This window comes from Diuraphis noxia, unplaced genomic scaffold (assembly GCF_037042655.1).
Source record: "Diuraphis noxia isolate RWA-SAM2 unplaced genomic scaffold, SU_Dnox_SAM2 contig0003, whole genome shotgun sequence".
Lineage (NCBI taxonomy): Eukaryota > Metazoa > Arthropoda > Insecta > Hemiptera > Aphididae > Diuraphis > Diuraphis noxia.
In genome coordinates, this window is record NW_028301713.1 from 65,009,562 (window position 1) to 65,030,317 (window position 20,756).

The following is a 20,756-nucleotide window of genomic DNA, read 5'->3' on the forward strand; positions in this document are numbered from 1 at the left end:
GATGTGGACGTCAAATGTTCAACGAAAACTTTCTAACAAATATTTTTAAAACCAAAAATGACACATTTGGCATAATTAACTTAAGACAATGATATGTAATAAATGGTAGAATGATACACATTTTTAGATTGGCAGACGGTCAAGTAGGTTTATCAAATGGAATAATTCCAATTGAAATCATAATTTGGTTTTGGCACTATACCACACCTTTTACTAATACATAACACCGTCACACATTTTCAGAAACTTAAACCTTTATTTTAAAAAATGAAATGAACAAATATAATAATGTATTAAAGTATATTGTATAGAAGTATATGAGTAGATTTAAGATTATTTGTATTGAAGACATACATATTTTTTATCGTTTAGGTGCTAAACAAAATTTATTTAATTTAAGATATTAATTTAAAAAAATAATAACTTAGTAAATTATACGGCATCATAATATGTTACAAATATATGTAAATACTCCTAAAATGGCTATGTAATTATTTCGTACATCGAACAAAGTAAGAAGAACATGAATTTAAATAATCAAAAAAATAGAGATGTTTGTTAAAATTATGTAGCTAGGTATAAGTATAGTTTTTATTCGAAAATAACAGTGGACATTCATAGATTAAGGTGGTCCTGATATAATATTATTATTATACCCGTGCATCATATTAAACCTGTGCATTTATTTTTCAACACGTTTTAATTATATATAGTAACTTAAAATACTGCTTTATAACAATAAAAACAGTTCTTATTTTTTTGAATAAAACACAAGAATATTATAAAATGACACCAGAACGAAAAAAAAAGTATTGATTTTCAGATAATACATCTGAACAATATGTTGATAATTTAACTAATGTCTAAATCAATAATTAGAAAATTAACCAATGTAATATATATATATATATATAGGTATGTGTTACACATTTTATAAACTTAAAAATTAGGTAGTAAATAAAAAATGCAGCCGTCGTCGTTTACATAATATTAATCCCGTGAAGCGACTGACTTCAGAGACATTTTTCAAATGCATTCTATTCTCTATATACCTAAGACGCGCTTTAATAAATTTTCTAAAAAGATAATTTCACCTCGGTGAAAAACAAAAGATCCGGGGTTAGGAATACTATAACAACAGTGAAACCTGACAACCTAAGGTCAAACACCCATTGTCGGTACACACAGCATGGCTTATAATCTATATATATTATATACATATGTATACAAATGTATGATATATTTTCTAATTAGCACAACAGCTATGGATTGTAATACCTGTTCATTGTACGTCATAACTCATAGTATTATATACGGAGTGATCAATTTTTCTATTTCACCAACAACACTAATTAGTTATTTTACAAGCCAACACGTACAAATTTTGAGGGAAAACGTTCTACACGAAAAACTTAAATACAATTAACTTCGTATTGTATATTAGGTACAGATATAAAAATAACAAATGTAAAAATAATAAATTTTTTTTTCAATAATAAGTTAACACAGCACACTGTTGTTACTATATATTAGTGTTACTATACTTAGCAATTAATAATAATAATTAACATAACGAAAGATCTATCGATATGTAGACAAATAACGAAATATATAAAGCAATATATGGATCCGAGGGTGAAAAAGGTACAGTCTATTGACCTTTCCATGTAGATATTTGTAACACGTACCTATAACCAATTATATAGGAGCATATAATAATTCATCGATTTTCAACTGCAATAGGTTTTCCAGTTGAAAAGTGAATCCAGTTGGTGCATTAAGGAGGTCAAAATTTAAAATTTTTAGAAGTTTTCAAAAGCACCGGAAAACAAAAAAAAAATAAGGAAAAACTGGTATTTTTACGCAAAATCGGTTTTTGAGAAAACAGATTTTAGATATTGGTGCAACTCCTAAAACAAATTACCGTAAATACATAAAATGTTCACTTAATATTTATATTAGCATTTTTTACACTTGATAACATTTTCAAAATATTTCAAGTTCAAATTTTGATAAAATTTATTAAATTGAAAATGTATAAATTATTTAGTTGTAAAAATGTATAGAACTTTTAACTTTTATAGATAAGGATCGAAAATTTAAAACAAGATTACACGTAAGTAGTTAGTAGGAACTATAACAAACAATCTAAAATCTAGGTACCTATACAAACACAGTTTTTTAATAGTTATTTTAAGTTTAAATTTAAAGAAATTACATATTAAATAACCAAGAAAAATAATTTTAGTTATATTGTTATAATTTAAAAATATTATTCGTGGGTACTTATGCAATTTCTAGAGTATACTATACTTTATATCCTAATTTTAATATTTAATGTCGTTAATGACTTATATTAATACTTTAAAGTGTGTTATATATTTTATGAATGACTGAGTGAGTTAGGTACATAATGAATATCTGATTTGATTAATTTTGAATTTATTTTGTAGGTACCTTACCTACATTTATTTTTAAAATAATAACAATATAATTAATATAATATAAAATATCATAGACTGACAAACCGTTTTCACACAGAATCATTTTTTTGCATACAATGATATTATATCATTGAATTCAAATTTAATTACATCCATTACATCACAGTATCTCACTTATAACCTGCTACTGTACAGCAGACCATCAACATCCACTTGCCCATTTTTTTATATTAATCATTGTGGTAGAGTGTGAGACGTTATTAATTTTTTTCAAAAATAATGAGATTTCAATGATAACATCATATACGCATTGATTTCTATGAAATTTAATAAAATAATTGTCGAAAACAAATTGAAAAAAAGATTTCTATAATTAAAATTCTATAACAAAAAATGCATAGGTACATACTATAAATTGTACATAGTTATGCCCGATTTTTCATATATTGTACTATTATACACATTGATATAGAACTTGTCCTTCCCTTCCTTATTATTACCACAAAAAAAATGTATGTGGACGCCTATATGGCAGCTGGACGCTTCAAGACGACTTTTATAGTGCTGCCGACATCATATAAGTATAACATACATATAATTAAATTATACGAGGCTTCTGCACGTACATGCGCGTGTGTGCAATGCGTAGTATACATAATATAATAATATCGCGGTTGACGTAACCGTTTACCTGGTATTTTAAGCAGCCACCAGTCACCGCGATGATTCAACCAGGTTCGCGCTCATATAGTGTTATTTAATATCGTCTAATTAGCAGATCAATGAGCAGAAAAAATAACTCTACGTAGATAAATTATATACATAAAAATATAAAATGATATATTATATCGTCAATAGTCGTATATTTCTCTAGGTTAGTATTCCAAGGTTACGAATAAAACAATTACGAATTCGGGGAATAGAACTATACAAATTTCACGCACCGGAAACTATACAGAAACCAAACGAAACTTGACTTTCGTGGGAAATACTGTAATCCCCATCGATTGTTTTTATCCTTTATTTTTCCTACTACAATATGATTAATTTCCAAAACTAGAAGCAAATCATTTAATCACACAATTGCATGTAACAAATTCGATTTTATAACAAATTAATAACGATAATATTTTTTCATAATTGCATTTAAAAAATAATGTGTGATAAAATAATAATACCACATAGAGTAATAAAATAAATTTTAAATTATAAATAACTAGATATATAATATTAGAATTGCTAGTCCGGTAAATTACGAGTATTTACATTTTATACACTGCAATTTTTTGTTTATGATATCATTGTTTCATTAACAAATATTTTATTTAGTCGATTTTTATTTTAAAGCACTATTCGTATATTATGTGTTCTTAAAAAAATGTTATACTTGTAATAGTCCCTAAAGTGCTGAAACATTTCAATAACAATAAACGAAAAAAAATGTATGTCACACTATAATATATTGGTATTTAATTAATACAAAGCTAAGCAAATTTAAAATAATGTCTACACTGTATTTGCATTTATGATACATAATAATGGATATTTGCCCCATTTAACATAACGCCAGAACAAAAGCAAATATAAACACCATCACACTCAAAGACGCACTCGGACCAGGACAAGAAAAAACCATAACAAATTTCATCAAGATGGCCAATCTCACAACGAACATATAAGACAACGGATCAACGACGTCACATTATAAAAATTAAAATGTAAATAATAATTAAAAATTTTCAATGTAAAAAAAATCAAATTTCTTTTAAATAACTGTTACCACTAGACATGTAAACCATCGTAGGCTAATAAACCTTTGTATTTGAAGCCTTAAAAAAAAAAAAAATAATAGGTATATTATCTATTTTTATATAATATATAATAAGGACTGCCATACACATATTCATCAATAGGTACCTTAAAGAATTAACTTGGTAAAACTTTATATAATATTGTGTATATTATACAAACCTATATACGTCCTATAAGTCAACATAATTTAACCAATGATATTGTCATTGAGTTTTCGATTTATATAATAAATTTAATTGACAACATTATTTTAACGATTGAGTGTCCACAACGATAAATATTTATTAAAAATTAAAAAATATGAGCGTTTAAATAAATAAGTATTGCTTTAGTTGTTTTAAAATATTAAATTCAACTTACACTTGCCCATTGGAGGGTTAAAATATTAAAATATAGTGATTTAAATTTATATTTATATCTACAAGAATATTAACTAATATTTCTATTATTTCATATACATTTTCCCTAAAATATTTATTTGTATGGTAAAAATATCAAACAGCGATATAAGATAATTCAGACACTAATAATATTAATTGTTGTTGAAACTTATGGCTTATACGTTATAACTTATTACTATTTGTTATAATGACATAATATTATACATCATAAATAAAAGTAAAAACATTCATAATCTAAGCGGAGCTCGAAGTCCTTATTAATATCATTTTCAAAATATAAGTGCACAAACACTTATTAATCTACAACCAGATGCACACATAAAATAAATGTATTGGTTATTAGTTTAATATAATATTATACACATATCCTAAGTTAATAACAATTATTCATCCCACTAAATTCATCGATGGATCTTTGTAGAACATTAAAAAGTTAACTTGACTTTTATTAAATTATTGTCCTTGACATAACAATAAATGACCTAATTTTTCTTTTCATTTATTATTTGCATTCGACAAATTGTATGAAATATCCACATAAAAAAATATACAAAATATGTTGTTACCTATATGTGGCTATGCGAAATTTTACCAATGGTAGCATAATGGTGTTTTAACGAGTAATAGTTAATAAATACGTCAAATATAAATTAATGATCTTGGGAAGATAAATAACGGCCAGTGAATGACATATAATATGTTGTCACTACCCACTCATAAGTCTAAAGGAATAAATTAATTTTAACTGTACCTACGTTTTTGGATGCCTATAAAAGCATATTTAAATAAGATAAAAACGAAATCACCAACATTGCTGATATAAAAAATATTTATGATTCCGTAAATGTTAAAAAAAAAATAATAATTAATTAACTGCACACCGAGTGCACCAAACTTAATACTATAAATCCCAATATTTAAAAAAAAAATGTAATAATCCCATAAATCATCTTACACTTTTGAAAAAATATATAAATTATATCATTGTATAATATAATTATTAATTAACTAAGTAAAAACCTTACATCAGTCATCAAAGTTAAAAACTATAATACTACGTATATTTGATTTCTAATATAATGTACTGTCAAGTCCTATATATTATAATACATAATATTATACAAAGTAATGTAGTACCTATATACAGCTATACCGGCTATTGCAATACCTAATAATACATTTACATAGTTATATATATACGTGTTATGTATTCAACTTAGCATAGGTACCAATTTTGAATTCAGCGGTTATACAATTTATAATTTTATAATATAATATTCTGCAAATGCCTATATTTAATAATGTATAATTATTGAACATAAAAGTATATCAGTTTAATTTTTAATTTTTTTTTTTAAATCAAAAATCATCCAAATTTTTCATAACTATACAGGAAAATATAGTGGTATCAAAACATTTTACAAATAAAAAATAATAAAAAAAACATTAAAAATATTTTTGAAATTTTATTTATTTTATATACTTTAATAGGTAACTTTTTAATTTTATGATTTTATCATTATATATCATATCTATATAATATATGATTCATTACAATATATGTTCTTAACGTTTGTACCTATGAGATGTGCTTATTTATTTTTCTGTATTTTTCATATTTTGACATATAATTTACCAACTATACTTAAATAATTTAAGACAAATTGTGTTTATAATTTCTAATAAAAAAATAAAAATAAAAAATAGGTCATATCTTCTATAAATAATAATGATGATGATCTATGAAGTAAACTATTATATAACAACGTAAAATAAATCGAAATCTGTTATTTTATGAAAAAATAAAAAATGAATAATTATCATTACCAATTATATCAAGTCAATTGTTTTTAATAAAAATTGTATAAAAAAATGTTATTCGGAATGGAAATAGGTTAATATTAAAATCAAACTAAAAGTAAACATAACATATTATTAGTTTTGAGCAAATATGAAAAAATAACATAATAATGAATAATATTATTGTTCATTGTTTAGAACATATAAGCTCAACAATAAATCAACCATATTGATTTAAGTACACAGTTTTATATTTAAAGTTGAAACGAAACGTTCATTTTCTTTTTTTTTAACAAAATTTTTATTTACAATCTATATTTACATACAATATTGAACAATAAGTAAAATGGATGATTTTGAATAGTGAGAAGGAGAAGTCACTCATTAGCGGTACCCCTTAAAAAACGTTCATTTAATTGTGTTACTTTTTGATCACCGATAAACAAGAAAAAAATCAAGTGCTGTATACTTGTTTTATTATATAGTCTAAGTATATTAGGTAATTAATAATTATAAAATATTAATTCAGGACGTCATAAGTCGAGTCATAATTTTATATGTTACACACTAATAATAAACCCTTATGTATAACCTATAAACAGAAAACAATGCAGTTTGTATACATAACCACCAGTGATTTATCCATATAGGTAATATAAAAGAATTTAAATTCCCTTATTAAACATTATATTATCTATTCATATTTGAAGTGTCTACTCTTAACTTTTTGTAAATCGATATATTGAATAAAATAGATTTCAGAAAATGACGTCTATTACTTGACAATGGACAACATACAACTCAGTACTCACTCTAATAAATAATAATGTTTGTAAGACAATGTACGCTAAAAAAAATGTTTTCATCAAACAAGTAATGAGTGTTAGATTTTTATATCAATCTAAACATTTTTTTTTGTTTTGTACAAAATATAACCTTTTACAAACTCTAATCGTTGTTAAATCACAGAATTTAATAAAAAAAAAAAAAAATACACTAAAAAATAAAATGTTATTTAAATGAACTGATAAAGACTATATTATGGACCGTTCAATAACATATTATTTGTACACCTACATCTTATTCGCGTTAAAATATCGATCATCACTATACAAATGCGTGATACCAAAATGTACTTTTAATAGGATGGCCTTCGAAGTAAATAATGGGTTTTGCGGCGTTATACTCCGAATAAAAAATTGTAGTAGGTACCTAGCCATCGGGGCTAATAAAAATATGAGGAGAAATGCAATTCTAATTGATTATTGTTATTGCACGGCAATCGTGAGTGGTTTCTTTCATCTGTTCGTTATACATATTCTATAAGCAATATCATATTACCCGTCTTTGGCGCCATATTATAGTTTGCATGTACATACCCACATACACACACTCACAAACAACTCACTGCGAAACATTCGATTGTTTCGCATTTAAAATAACGCACGGAAAACGGTAGGTGTATATATACATACTATAAAGACTAAAGAGTAACCGATATAAGCGACACGCCCATGAATAATACTTAATAGGGATAATTCCACTGGCTTGACCGGTATTACGCTCAAAAACGAAAGTTATTTTATATGGCCACGAGGTTTTCCCACAGTAAAAAATATGATGTATAAAATTATATATTATACATAATATATTATGCAGGATAATAAAGCGGTAAACAAAAATAATTTTAATCAGCTAAAAAGTTCGTTTATCATCCACAAAATTATAAATTCATGAAAAAACTTGGTAAAAACTTACATTGAAAATTTTTAATTTAATAGTATGTAATATGTATAGAATACAAGCAATTTATAATAGAATATTACTATCACTACTTAAGAGGAAATCAGTACACTATTTATTTCCTCTAATTCACTCTCAAGGTAAATTTAGGTTTAGTAAAACCAATCTTATATACTTAGCTTCAATGATATAATTAAACGACCAATAATCAAACTTATGGTTAAAAACTTAAAAACATAACAATAATAAGATGAACTGCATTAAATGTGACTATTGATACATGGCAGTCAGTAACTAAAGTAGCAGAACAATCTTTAAGTATAATAATTGAATGGTTCTCTTATAATAATCTATCACTAAATTACAATAAAACCGTTTGCGTTATCTTTTCAGATTCAATTAAAACATCACCTAATATCCCCAATATAAAAGCCCATGACCCAACATGTACATCCACCTCATAATGCAGTGGTGAAGTTGATTTCTTTTTCTTTATTCACTATTTATACTATATCATAATATTATTATTATTATTATTATTAACACGCTATTATTATTTTTGTTAACATAACACTATATATACGTATATATATTATATATAGTATATACATATGTATTATTATTATTGTTATATTTTATTATTACAATTTTTTTCTCTTCAAGCTCACGTCTATCAAAACAAGGAAATATCCTTAGTGATAGACGCAATACGTTTTGAAAATGTCTATCACACTCAGAAAAATTTGAACATCAATATATAAATATATAATAAAACAAGGAAACGTATTAACACGTGGATAATATTCTTAACTTTAAGTTAGATAAAGCTTGAAAATAATGAAACTAACACCAGGATATTGATTCTACTGAACGCTAATGTGCCATATTAAGCATGACACCAATTTAAATAAATCAAATAGTGCGCTGACGGCTGACATCCTCTTAAACTAAACATATTTTACATTTTAAATACAATAAACAATTTTATTCAAAATTAGATCCAAACTATAGTAGTACTTGACACCAAATATACCAATCAAAAATAGTTGTCTCGTAGATATTAGACTTAAATATTTGGTTTCGTTATTCGTTTTAATTATGATTTTGGTTCAAATTTTTTTTATTTATCTTAAGCTCGGCGACTAAGGCCATTAGCTGTTGTAGAGGTTATGAACTGTGGTAAGAATATAAGGTTTTGGTACGATAGGTTGTTTTTACGGTTGTACGGTAGGTAGTAGCAAACACGCGTATGTGTGGCAAGGTTTTTAACTACTATATGAACCCGGGTGGTCACCCATCCGGGAGCTGGTAGCTGTGGCCGTTACTTACTCCCAGTCGCGTTCCGCGATTGGTAGCAGCCAACGCGCCACGCCAAGCCACTATAATATAATATAATAGTAATAATATTGCGATTAATAAATTACCAGATTATTTTTACAGTCATACAGGTTTATTTTGGACAAAAGGCTATTGAATAATAATCAACACCTTCAAATAAATATTTATTGTTTTGAATACAATAACAGTGCCTATACTATACTTCTGATCTTTAATTTATCATCTAAAGTTATTAAACAAATACTTTAAGAATAAATAAAGAAAAAAACGTAATGTTGAAATAATTTAAATAAACAATGAGCAATTTATAACAATATGCGTATCACATTTTTTTTATAGTTCATACAATTCAGTGATAAGTACCTAACATAAATTAGAATTATTAAAATGTTATGCAATCCAAATCTATCAAACGTAAATAGTAAAAAGCCAATAACACCCACTTAAATTAATGACTACTTTTCTTGATTAATATTGTATGTTATTTAGATGCATATTATACTCGTACATATTATGCTATTTAAGTATCTTTCCATAGGTACCGATACATTTCTAAAACAATATATATTTTAAAAAGTACCTACCTAGAAATAAGTATTATAATATTTAAAATTATTATTTTATATTTATAATTGATCTATCTCTTTTAGTATTTACCAAAAAAAAGATATTATTATAACAGATTAAAATTATATGGTTATAACTAATAATATAAAATTACGTTTAACAAAAAAAAACCTTCGATATTCCTATATAATGATACAGAGATGATATACTTTTTATAGACCTATAGATTATTATATTGATGAATTGATAAATTAAATAGATGAAAGAACTAAAGGTAATGCCGATATTTGAATAAATATATTTAATTAATAATGTTTCTTCTATTTCTAATTAAATATTTTTAATACCTATATACATATATACTCATGTAATGTTAACCTAACATGTTATCTAATAGTTAAATAAAAACAAAAATTGAATACATGAAAAAAACATTTTTTTCATTATCAAAGGTCGAATTAATTGTACTTTTTACAAAAAATGATCTAATAATACTCAATGATAAAACTATTATTAAACATTTTCAATTACAGCTAGTCGACCCTCGATAATTTGAAAATGATGGGACTGTTGAAAATTTCGGATTACCGAGAGTTCGAATTGTTGAGTAGTTCAGAGTAACGATAGAGCAAAAAAATTCTAATTACAGAGTTAAGGGAAAAAATTTTTTTTTAGTTTTTATGTAATATTATTAATTATTTTAGCAAATCAATACATATACATAATATATTAAATGTTTAATACATTAATTTATACATTGTTTTAAGTTATATACCTAATAATAATACTTTGTAAATTAAATTATTATATAATAAAAGATTATTATTTTTAAGGAAATCTGTAATGGCTTTGTGATTCATCGAATTTAGTTTCATTTTTTAATAATTTTTTTAATTTGGTGAATATACTTCGAATTACCGGGCGTTGAACGGGATGATACTTCGAATTGTCACGTGATAGTTCCCAGTTTTCCCAAAATTTAATTTCAAATTACCGAGTGTATTTAAATGTATTGTTTTTATTATAATTATCATCTGATTTTCAAGGGACCAAGTATTTACTTCGAATTATCAAGAATCGACTGTATACTGATAAGTGATAAGCATCTACTACGACTGATATTGAATCATGTTTGCACAATTAATTATAACAATGCTTAGTAAAAATAAATTACTGCAGTATAATAACTGCATAATTTTATTTTTAATGTTTATTCATTTATTGAATGTGTAAATATTTATTTAAACCCCTTATTGGCTTAACACAGAACAATACAATTCCGAGTACTGTTGAAAATGTAATGCTCAACAATGCATGATTTTCAAACAACTAGTGTAGGTGCTATATGTACCTACGCAAAATTAAAAAAAAATATTATTTACTGTCAATTTGTAACTTAGAACTTGATGCCTTAATCTAAAATGAGAAAATATTTTGTTTTAGGTATCTTAATATGGTTCAACCACATGGGATCAGCAAGAATTATTTCCGAGTATATAATTGGAAAACTATAAAAACGAATGATACTGATAAAGCAGTTGTGTATAATACATTTATTTTCTGTCTTGTTTTTTTTTTTTTTTGTCTAGAAATAAGTTGAAAATATTAGGCTATAAACACGATGACCGGTCTTTGATGATTTTTTTGGTTGTTTTTATTTTGATCTATACCATTTTAGGTATTGTATTAGTGTATAATACAATACTGATGGCGAAAACCACTGACCCTGCCCACTGCATTCGCCTACTCTTAATCCACACCCCAGGCTTTGTCAATTCGAATTACATAAATAAGAAGTGTAAGGAAAATTATGTTTTCCCTAAATAATAAATAATTGATTATATAACATTGGAGTACGATGCCACTGCAATAGTCACATGCCATTATTCTATATATTATACATATCACGTGTCAGAATAAAGTCCATTGCAAATTATAAAGTGACGTAATTTCTGGATGTGCAATTAATAAAAAATACGAAGGAAAACGTTTGCAATAATTTATACCGATACGTTTTAATTTTTCATTACATTTTTTATAATTCAAATGACATTTAATTTGTTTAAACCACTGCAAGGTTACACTATTTGTCATTGTACCTACTACAGATTATGCGCAATAAGGTGTGATGTACAGTATGTAACTGCATTAATAATTAGATAATTACTATAGATATACAAGAAAGTAGACAATTTTTAAATTCAAAATTAAACATATTTGAAAAATACCTAAGAATGAGAAAATATAATTTAGTTTTTTGCAAAATTGATAGATTTTCGTAATAAAATGTACAGATATATAAAAAACCTAAACCTTTTATCTCAACCGCTTATCAAGTACTTATAACCTTGTATAGCTGTATAAGTATAATATATTAAAAACAAACAATACAGTTAATTTCATTTTTAATTTTAATAAGCATAGTTAAATTATAGCGGATTTGTTAATAACCATTCCAAATACATCATTATCGTATTCACATCAGTTAGGGGAGCAAACTAAATGAACATATTATGTTATTCCATATGGTTTTATAACGGAAAAAATATAAATTAATCAGGTCAGGATCCAACTATTTAGATACGAACACAAGAAACCATATATTATGGTTTATCACAATAGTTATATATGCAATATGCAGCATACATTATAAGTATACATATGATTAATGTATTGCATAATATATACTATGATACGTATATATCGAGAATACTGTAGTAAAAACTCCAAATTAACCTATTAATACAGTTATATTTATAAGAGTTTGTTAAAACTGAAACAAAACACATTACACATTTAATACGTACATTATTATATTTAAATTTCCATAAAACAAACATAATATCCATCATGTCACGTATATTGATAGCCACTGCTGCGAGAGCGCCTAAACTCACATTAAAAACAATCACACTACAGCCTTTACCTAACGTTTCACGTTAGAATGCAATACGAACCCTACAACAGTAACTTTTGTAGGTAACAATAATTATTACCAACATAAGATTGCGATATTAACCACGCAATGTGGTGAAATATACGATATTACATCATATTATTATTATTATTATTATTATTATGGATTTTAAGTAAAACGATTGTTAAAATGTTCATCCGGCGCGCGGGAGTAACACACACACGTGAAAAATAGAAATTCGACGCGATAATTCCGAACAACGGAATAATGACAGCCTCGCGCCAAGTTTTCCAAATGTATTACATCGAGAAATCCCTACTACGGCGCACGATATTTGCGTATAGCGCGCGCGGCGGTCGTATTGAAAGTGTCAACGTTTCATTGATATGATATTATTTCGATCATAAACCGGCGGATTCATGACACGGGCCACTGACTGAGTGGCACCAGCATGTCGCACGGACTGCACGCCGACTCGTACGAGTCTTGCACCGAGGGGTCGTGGACACATTTCAAACGCCCGCGGGACAAGTGTGTCTGAGCGGCCGATGATTCTCGCCGACAGGCCTTGGACGGGCGAGTGCGCACAAGCCGTGAAGAAATGTGTCGCGCGAGCGGCCGCTGCCGGCACAGACGACCGACAGTGGCAGCGGCGCTCGCGTTCACGGTTGACCTCGTTTTTGCGCGCCGCCAAAAGAAACACTTTGGAATAGAAATACTTCGTGGCGGTGTACCTATACATAATGCGGTATATCATCAGCGACGATTCGTCACAATACTATATAGGTACTATAGTAAACCTATATGCGCAACGCGTATAAGACGATGAAATTGTTAAACACATGCGACAAACCTTTGAACTTGCTCAGGTTCTCCTCGTATCCGCGTTTCGACTTGCGTGGAGTCCCAGTTGTCGCGGTTCCGTCGCCGTTGGCCGTAGGCTCGTCCGGGTCGAACCCTAGGCGATCCTTGTAGTACGACATGATGACGATGTCTCGCCGGGCAGGAGCCGCGCGCGAGTGGCAGTGCTGCGGACGGCTCTTGTTATTGCGCTACGGTCCTTCGATGAGGGGATGAGGGACGATTGAGAAAACAAAAAAAAAAAAAAACACAAAATTTGAACAGCTTATCGGAGTATTATTAACTGCTCACGCTCGCTGCACGCGGTTCCTCGACCCGGTGTATACGAGCCTAATTATTACACACACGCACTCGTCGTATTGCGACTGACGGGACGCCAAACACGATATCGTATGTAACCTGCCTACGTGAAATACAATATCGTCGGGACAACGGGTCGCCGATCACTGGCCACATGCGCACGCTGCACACGCGTATAACGACATAATATATATTGTACGTATGACACACGCACACGCTCATTTTGTCGCGCGATCTATCTCGGCGGCTAGCGAGCGTACGTGTGCGTTCCCCTCCAGGTGCTCCCCCCAATCATTGAGCCGGCACAGGTTTTTGCGAGCGGCTCGGGTGCCGATATGAGCGATGATCGAACCGGGGCGCGGGCCCCAAATGGAATTCGCGCGTGCGCGCGCGCTTGGTTGCACACCGCGGGACGACGCACTGTGGTGGGCGGTGATGGTCCGTGGGACGCGGGATTGGCGTCCTGAACTGCCGCGACCGACGGTTCACCTTACATGGAACTGCATTACACCCGGCGACCGCCGCAGATGATTTTCCACCGGAACGGGTCATCGGCGGTACCTATTATAATAAGCACGAGAAAAAACGGAATCGCATTCCGCGGGGGGAGTGGGGCGCGCCCGGATAACGACGGTATAATAATATTATAACATAGGCGGACGTGGGTAGAGAGACGCTCGGCGAGACTATAATATAATGCAACGTACATTATAATATTAATATATAATATTACAAGTAGCGTTTAGTATATTATGTTCGTTTCTTGCACGTGCACCTATTTAGTAGATACCTAATCGTTTGGCAAAAACCTCGAGGCTTTGCAAACAGATTTATTCGCGTGTTATGCCGTAATTACCATGGTATCCAACGATCTTTATAAAGAAACAGGTATATATTGATATGGATACGCCTTTGACGAAGAAGATAATGTTGTTATTTTAATTGACCAAGTTATAAATAGTAATTGAAATTTGTAGAAAACAATAAATTAATAATACATTTTAATTAATATTTTCCCCTAAAGGTACCTATAACTACTATAAATTAATATAATAGTTGTGCGAACTTATAAATTATTATTAATACAATTACATTTTAGAGTATGAAAACTTGTTTTAAATTATACTATTTTACGTATGTACAAATTATGCATATTAATTTATATAATTCTTAATTTTTTTTTTTATTAATTATTCTACAACATCATATCAATTTTATTTATAAGTATAAACTTAAGAAATATGCCTATCTATAATTTACATTATGTAGCACTTACTGAACTGTACTTCATAAAAAACTTGATATACATTATTATTATAAAATTGAAATAATATATAAGTTAAGGAAATGTAATTTTTAAGAACAATGGTTTTCCTCATAACAGGAAAATATATCAAATAAAACTTTCCCTACAAACTACAGTTCATGATGACGTAACAAGCGTATACGTAATATTAACTTATTTGTAAGTGTAGGTATAAACAATGAAAAGATTGTATTTCTAAAGGCCAAATTATTAAAGGTCGTGAGCATTATATAGGTTTAAGTACTAGAATACTAGATATATTAAAAGATATAGAGGTACTCATAATAACTTATTTCACTTCCATATTCGTTAATATTTATAACTGAATCGTATATCTGAATAAGGTACTACAATTATATTAATGAATAAAAAAAAGTCAAAATAGTTCATTATTATGTTGTTGTTTTTTACAATTTTACATAAATTTAAATAATATAATACAGTTAAAATGTAATATTAATTAACTAAATATTAAAGATTGAAGCTTATTACGTTTCCAAATCATTTCGATTTTTATATCTCAATAAAATATAGCGACTGTTCATATTTTATATTATATATACTATATAGTATAGGTTATCGAGCGTTAAAATCTTTTGGCTACCTTAAACTAGAAACAATGTAGATATGTAATTAAACTTAATGTAATTTAAAAAAGTTATATTTTTTGTTCAATAATATGGATTTTAATTTACTTCTTAAAGAGCTAGGAAAACTACACATGAAACTAAATGTTCAATACTACCTACCAGGGCCAGCTTTATAGATACGAACAGGGCAACGGAACAGGGACGTCAAAATCAAGGGAGCGCACGTTTGCCTGTTTATATGTTTAATAAAAGGGTGAAAGACGACGAAATTTACTACCTCAACCCTTCTTAATATCCACCAATGGGAAGGTGTGTCCTTAAAATATATTCGACGTAAATAAAAAATGCTAATCAAGACCGGACGTACCGACATATCATAACTATGCATAAAAATAATGTTTAGGAACATTAAAAGTTCACAAAAACTAATAATATTTAATTTTATATTTTACTCTAATGAAATAGCATTAATTTCGAGGTTTTTTAATTATTTTAAATTCTTAGTTAGGTATAAGGAGTAATGCCATTTTATGATTCCATATATAGATTTAATGAACAGTGTAGCAAACAATAAATCCCATAAAAAAGATATTTAACAATTTAATTCAATTTGAAATCAGTTTTAAGACTTTATAATATAGGAATTGGAAGATATGATAGTACCATTACTATAAACACATGATATTTTACTGTTACTAGTCATGTTAATTTTTCTAGTACACAATTAGGGTCATAGTGCGACTTAAAATAGTTTAAGATGAAATAAGAATTACAAGTACTACTACGTATAAGAATTGTATTTCTTAGGATGTCACTTTAATAAAAGTCAGCAAGTCATAAAATTAAAAACTACCTTCAAATTCAAGTATTTATTCAAGAAGTAGTTATACACATATTGATATCAACATCATTGAAAAACAATTATACCTATACACATATCCACATTACACATACTTATATAAATTCCTAATCTATAGGTTAAACATAATAATATATTATATGATTTCTAAATGTAAGATAAATGTTTTTAGAAAGAATCATTATTTTTGTACACTGAAAAACGCACAAAGAAATTGACCGGTGATTTCCATAAATATTCTGTTATAATATGAATCAGAATAATCCGATAATCATAAGTACCTACCTATATAATACACCATATATTTTTACAATGTAAATACTATTATCGAATGAATGATCAAGACTTAAGCACTTGAATAATGTTACTATTATAATGTCTGTCGATTTTATTAACGACATATACTTAATCAATTATTATAAGGTTTTAACTTGAGTCATCGTATATAATAGAAATAAAAGATACCAATAATATACGCTACGGTTGATTTATAAATACTTAGGACTATAACTAATCGTATATTTTTATTAGAACATGGCTTTTATAATGTTTTAATTACAGATCCGGCTCCGTGTAAGTTACCCAAAGTACATAATGTCGTCAACTTAAACAGTAATCTGTCATTAGTCATTACATTATAGTAGACCTAGCTGTCCTCGATCCAATGCCCATTAAATGTATATAATATGAAACATTGTCAAGGTTTTAATGTGATTCGAATATTCCTAATTTTTTATTCATATAGTTCAGACAGACTTCATCAAAATTCGTGCATCGCAAAAAAAATGTCTTTAAAATAACTAGGTCATATATATATTATAACAATATTACAACCTTCTTTTATACAATATAATGGATATTCAAATAAATAATAATAAAATAATATTTTTAAATTGTTATCATCATATGTTATATATGTATTATAGTAAAATTAGTATAGTAACATAACTATGAAATTAATAGTAAAATGTATAATATATAAATATATTAATTAATAGAAAATCAAAGAATTTATTATATTTTTTACGAGAGATAAATAGGTACGTAAACGAACAAAAGACGTCAGATAGCAGCAAGGTTAATGGACTATTTGTAATCACAACTTCAATGATTCATACCTATCAATAATAGGTTCAAAAAAAATAAATAAATTAGGAATATTTGTTGATATAATTATTATTATTTTCGGAAGTTGGCAAAAAACACCAATAAATTTAAAAAATTGAAGCAATGTATCCAATAAGTTTTGGTCTAAGAAAAAACTATCAATTTGTGTAATATTATTAACTATTAAATTTAGATTCTTTGGAAATACGCTAAGGATAAACGATCGACTATTAGATATTACCAACACGTAAACAATAAAGGTCAACAAACTCAACATTAACATATTAATAATAAACCGAACTCAATAAAATATTTACCTTAAGAGAACGTTATACCCACATATTTTGTCTCCGTCTTACAAGTGAATAACATAGCAAATGTTACGCTCAGCAGATCACGTTTAGCTTCCCGAGCTTAAAATTTAGAGTGAATTAACCTCTTATAAAATTTAAGGGTAACATTATTATGGAGGGCTACTCTTAGGATTTTGAATTTGAAAGAAAGTTATGAGTATTTTAAAATTGTAAATTGTTTGTATATCCTAAAATACTCATAACTCGCTTTAAAAATAAATTACAAAAAGCCTATGAGAAACCCTCCATAATAATGTTATCTTTAATCTTTATAAGAGGTCAATTCACTCTAAATTTTAAACTAACGGAGCTGAACGTGATTTGCTGAGCGTAAAATGTGCTATGTTATGCACTTGTAAAACGGAGACAACAAATGCAGGTATAACGTCTTCTTAAACGAATGTGCATTAGAATCTACAAACTATCAAGCATAATGAAATAATCAGAGAAATAATAATACATTGGTGATTATCATGGGTAAACGGTTCTATTATAATAATGTGCATTGCATAATATTATGGCATAACAACGCGACGTCGTACATCCCTCTAAGCACATCTTAATGACTCAACAAAAACGCATAATCGACATGGTTTTGGACACGTGAAAAATAAATCACAGCAGTATTAAATTAATCACGAAAAGAAAAATTCGATGAACATTAGATTCATACATTTTTCAAAATGGCGGTACCAGCAAACGTCGCGAGGAGTTTGGCGAAATTGTGGGCATAAAAAATATGCTTACGTCGTGTTTTTTAATACTTCCCAACCGCTATTCTTTAAAATATTATTTAACGTAGTAATGTGCAGTAAAGAGTGTAACGAAAACAAAATAATATTATTGTTTATGATTTAAACCATCAGTTTTTTCAATAATCACGTCTAATAATTGCAATTTTCAAACTCTCTCACACACACACACACTGCATACTATATAACCAATATACAATTACAGCATGTTACGGCCGTGGGAAAATAGGTATCAGGCGAATAATTTTCGGCGGGGGTGGTAACCCATAACGGTCGTCTATAAACGCAAACAAACGCAACTGGCATTGACACGGCCAACGTACAAACCCCGTCACCCCATTTTCACGGACACCGACGAGGGGGTGGCCGGTGGCTCACTCCAAACAAGGTGAAAACTGATAGTAAACACTACGTAATAAGTACATTCGACTATGACGATAATAACAACAATAATAATGGTAAACACAATGCGCGCACGACGACGCCGTAATAGCGAAAAAACACAATCGTCGTCGTCGTCGTCGTCGCTGTCGCCGTCGTCGGTAGGTTAATTCGTGCGGTCCCGCGGTTAGGAGCGGCGTCAAACGGTCGCGCGCGCGTTGTACCGGCTATTATTATTGTATATGTTATATAAATCTCGAAATATTGTTATTATTCATATCGTCGGAGGATCGGTTTCTTTGCACAGTTAGTATAACTGTCTGCATGTATACATAACACAACACACTCGGAGGTGAGGGGGGCGAGAGACGTGACTTTGAAAAATATACGTGCACTTATTCCTGGCCGCCAACGCCGCGCACAGAGAGAACCGGTGCTCGCGCACAGATTCCGCTTCGGGCAGTACCGGGTTCACATGTACCGCAGCACATGCACACCTATACCGCGCGGCGACCATTCACCGCCGAGACACATTGTTTTCGCGTGAGTACAGTATCATAATATACTTAGCGGTGGTATATTATACACATGCACAGTAATGATTAATAGCGATTTTTATCGCCCGTGAAAAATCGCGACTGTCGTTTTTCGGAATTCTCCGGCAGACCTGCTGACCGCGGGTGCGTCAGAGCGCGAGAATTTTTCTATTTGCGTATTCGATCACACGCGCGCAAATGCCTATACCCTCCGCCGGAAAACCTGTTTCAACACGGGCGTCGGTGACGATGACGGAGCAGATGACGTTATGCTAATATTTGTGCTCGTTAATCCGGTCGACGACAGAATTTATTTTTTTTTTTAAAACACCGCAAACACGTTAACTAGGGCTTTGTGTTTGTTTTCGTTTTTACTCGTGTAAATCCAAACGAGACCGTGATACACGAGCCAAACTTTGCGGAAATTATACAAGCGATTCGAACCGGAAAGTAAGTTTTCGCGATTTCGGTGCGACATACCACGATCGCGAAGGGATATAACATGCTTTATGTACAGCAAACATGTGCAGACTTTTGCAACGGACTTGCATTGATATCGATGAACAATTGCAATTAACCCGATCGCGAATCGCTTTTGGCCAGCCAACAACAATAAACGAGTGCGTGTGTGTCTTATATACCAGCACGCTGTTCGTAATCGCTCGAGTGTCGGACAAAAGTGATTACGA

General features: G+C 29.3%; 1 protein-coding gene across 19 annotated transcripts in view; it reads right to left on the minus strand.

Annotated features, from left to right (window-relative positions):
- The window catches only part of shot (dystonin-like protein short stop), a 76,919-nt gene that overhangs the window by 44,111 nt on the left and 12,052 nt on the right, over window positions 1–20,756 (minus strand). For 15 of the 19 annotated variants that reach the window (XM_089224781.1, XM_089224794.1, XM_089224782.1 and 12 more), the window contains exon 2: window positions 13,876–14,082. The exons of the other annotated variants lie outside the window; for them this stretch is intronic. In XM_089224781.1, the coding sequence (XP_089080907.1) occupies window positions 13,876–14,005 (130 nt within the window). In that variant the 5' untranslated portion in view covers window positions 14,006–14,082. The remainder of the gene's footprint in view (window positions 1–13,875; window positions 14,083–20,756) is intronic. 19 annotated transcript variants of the gene reach the window in all.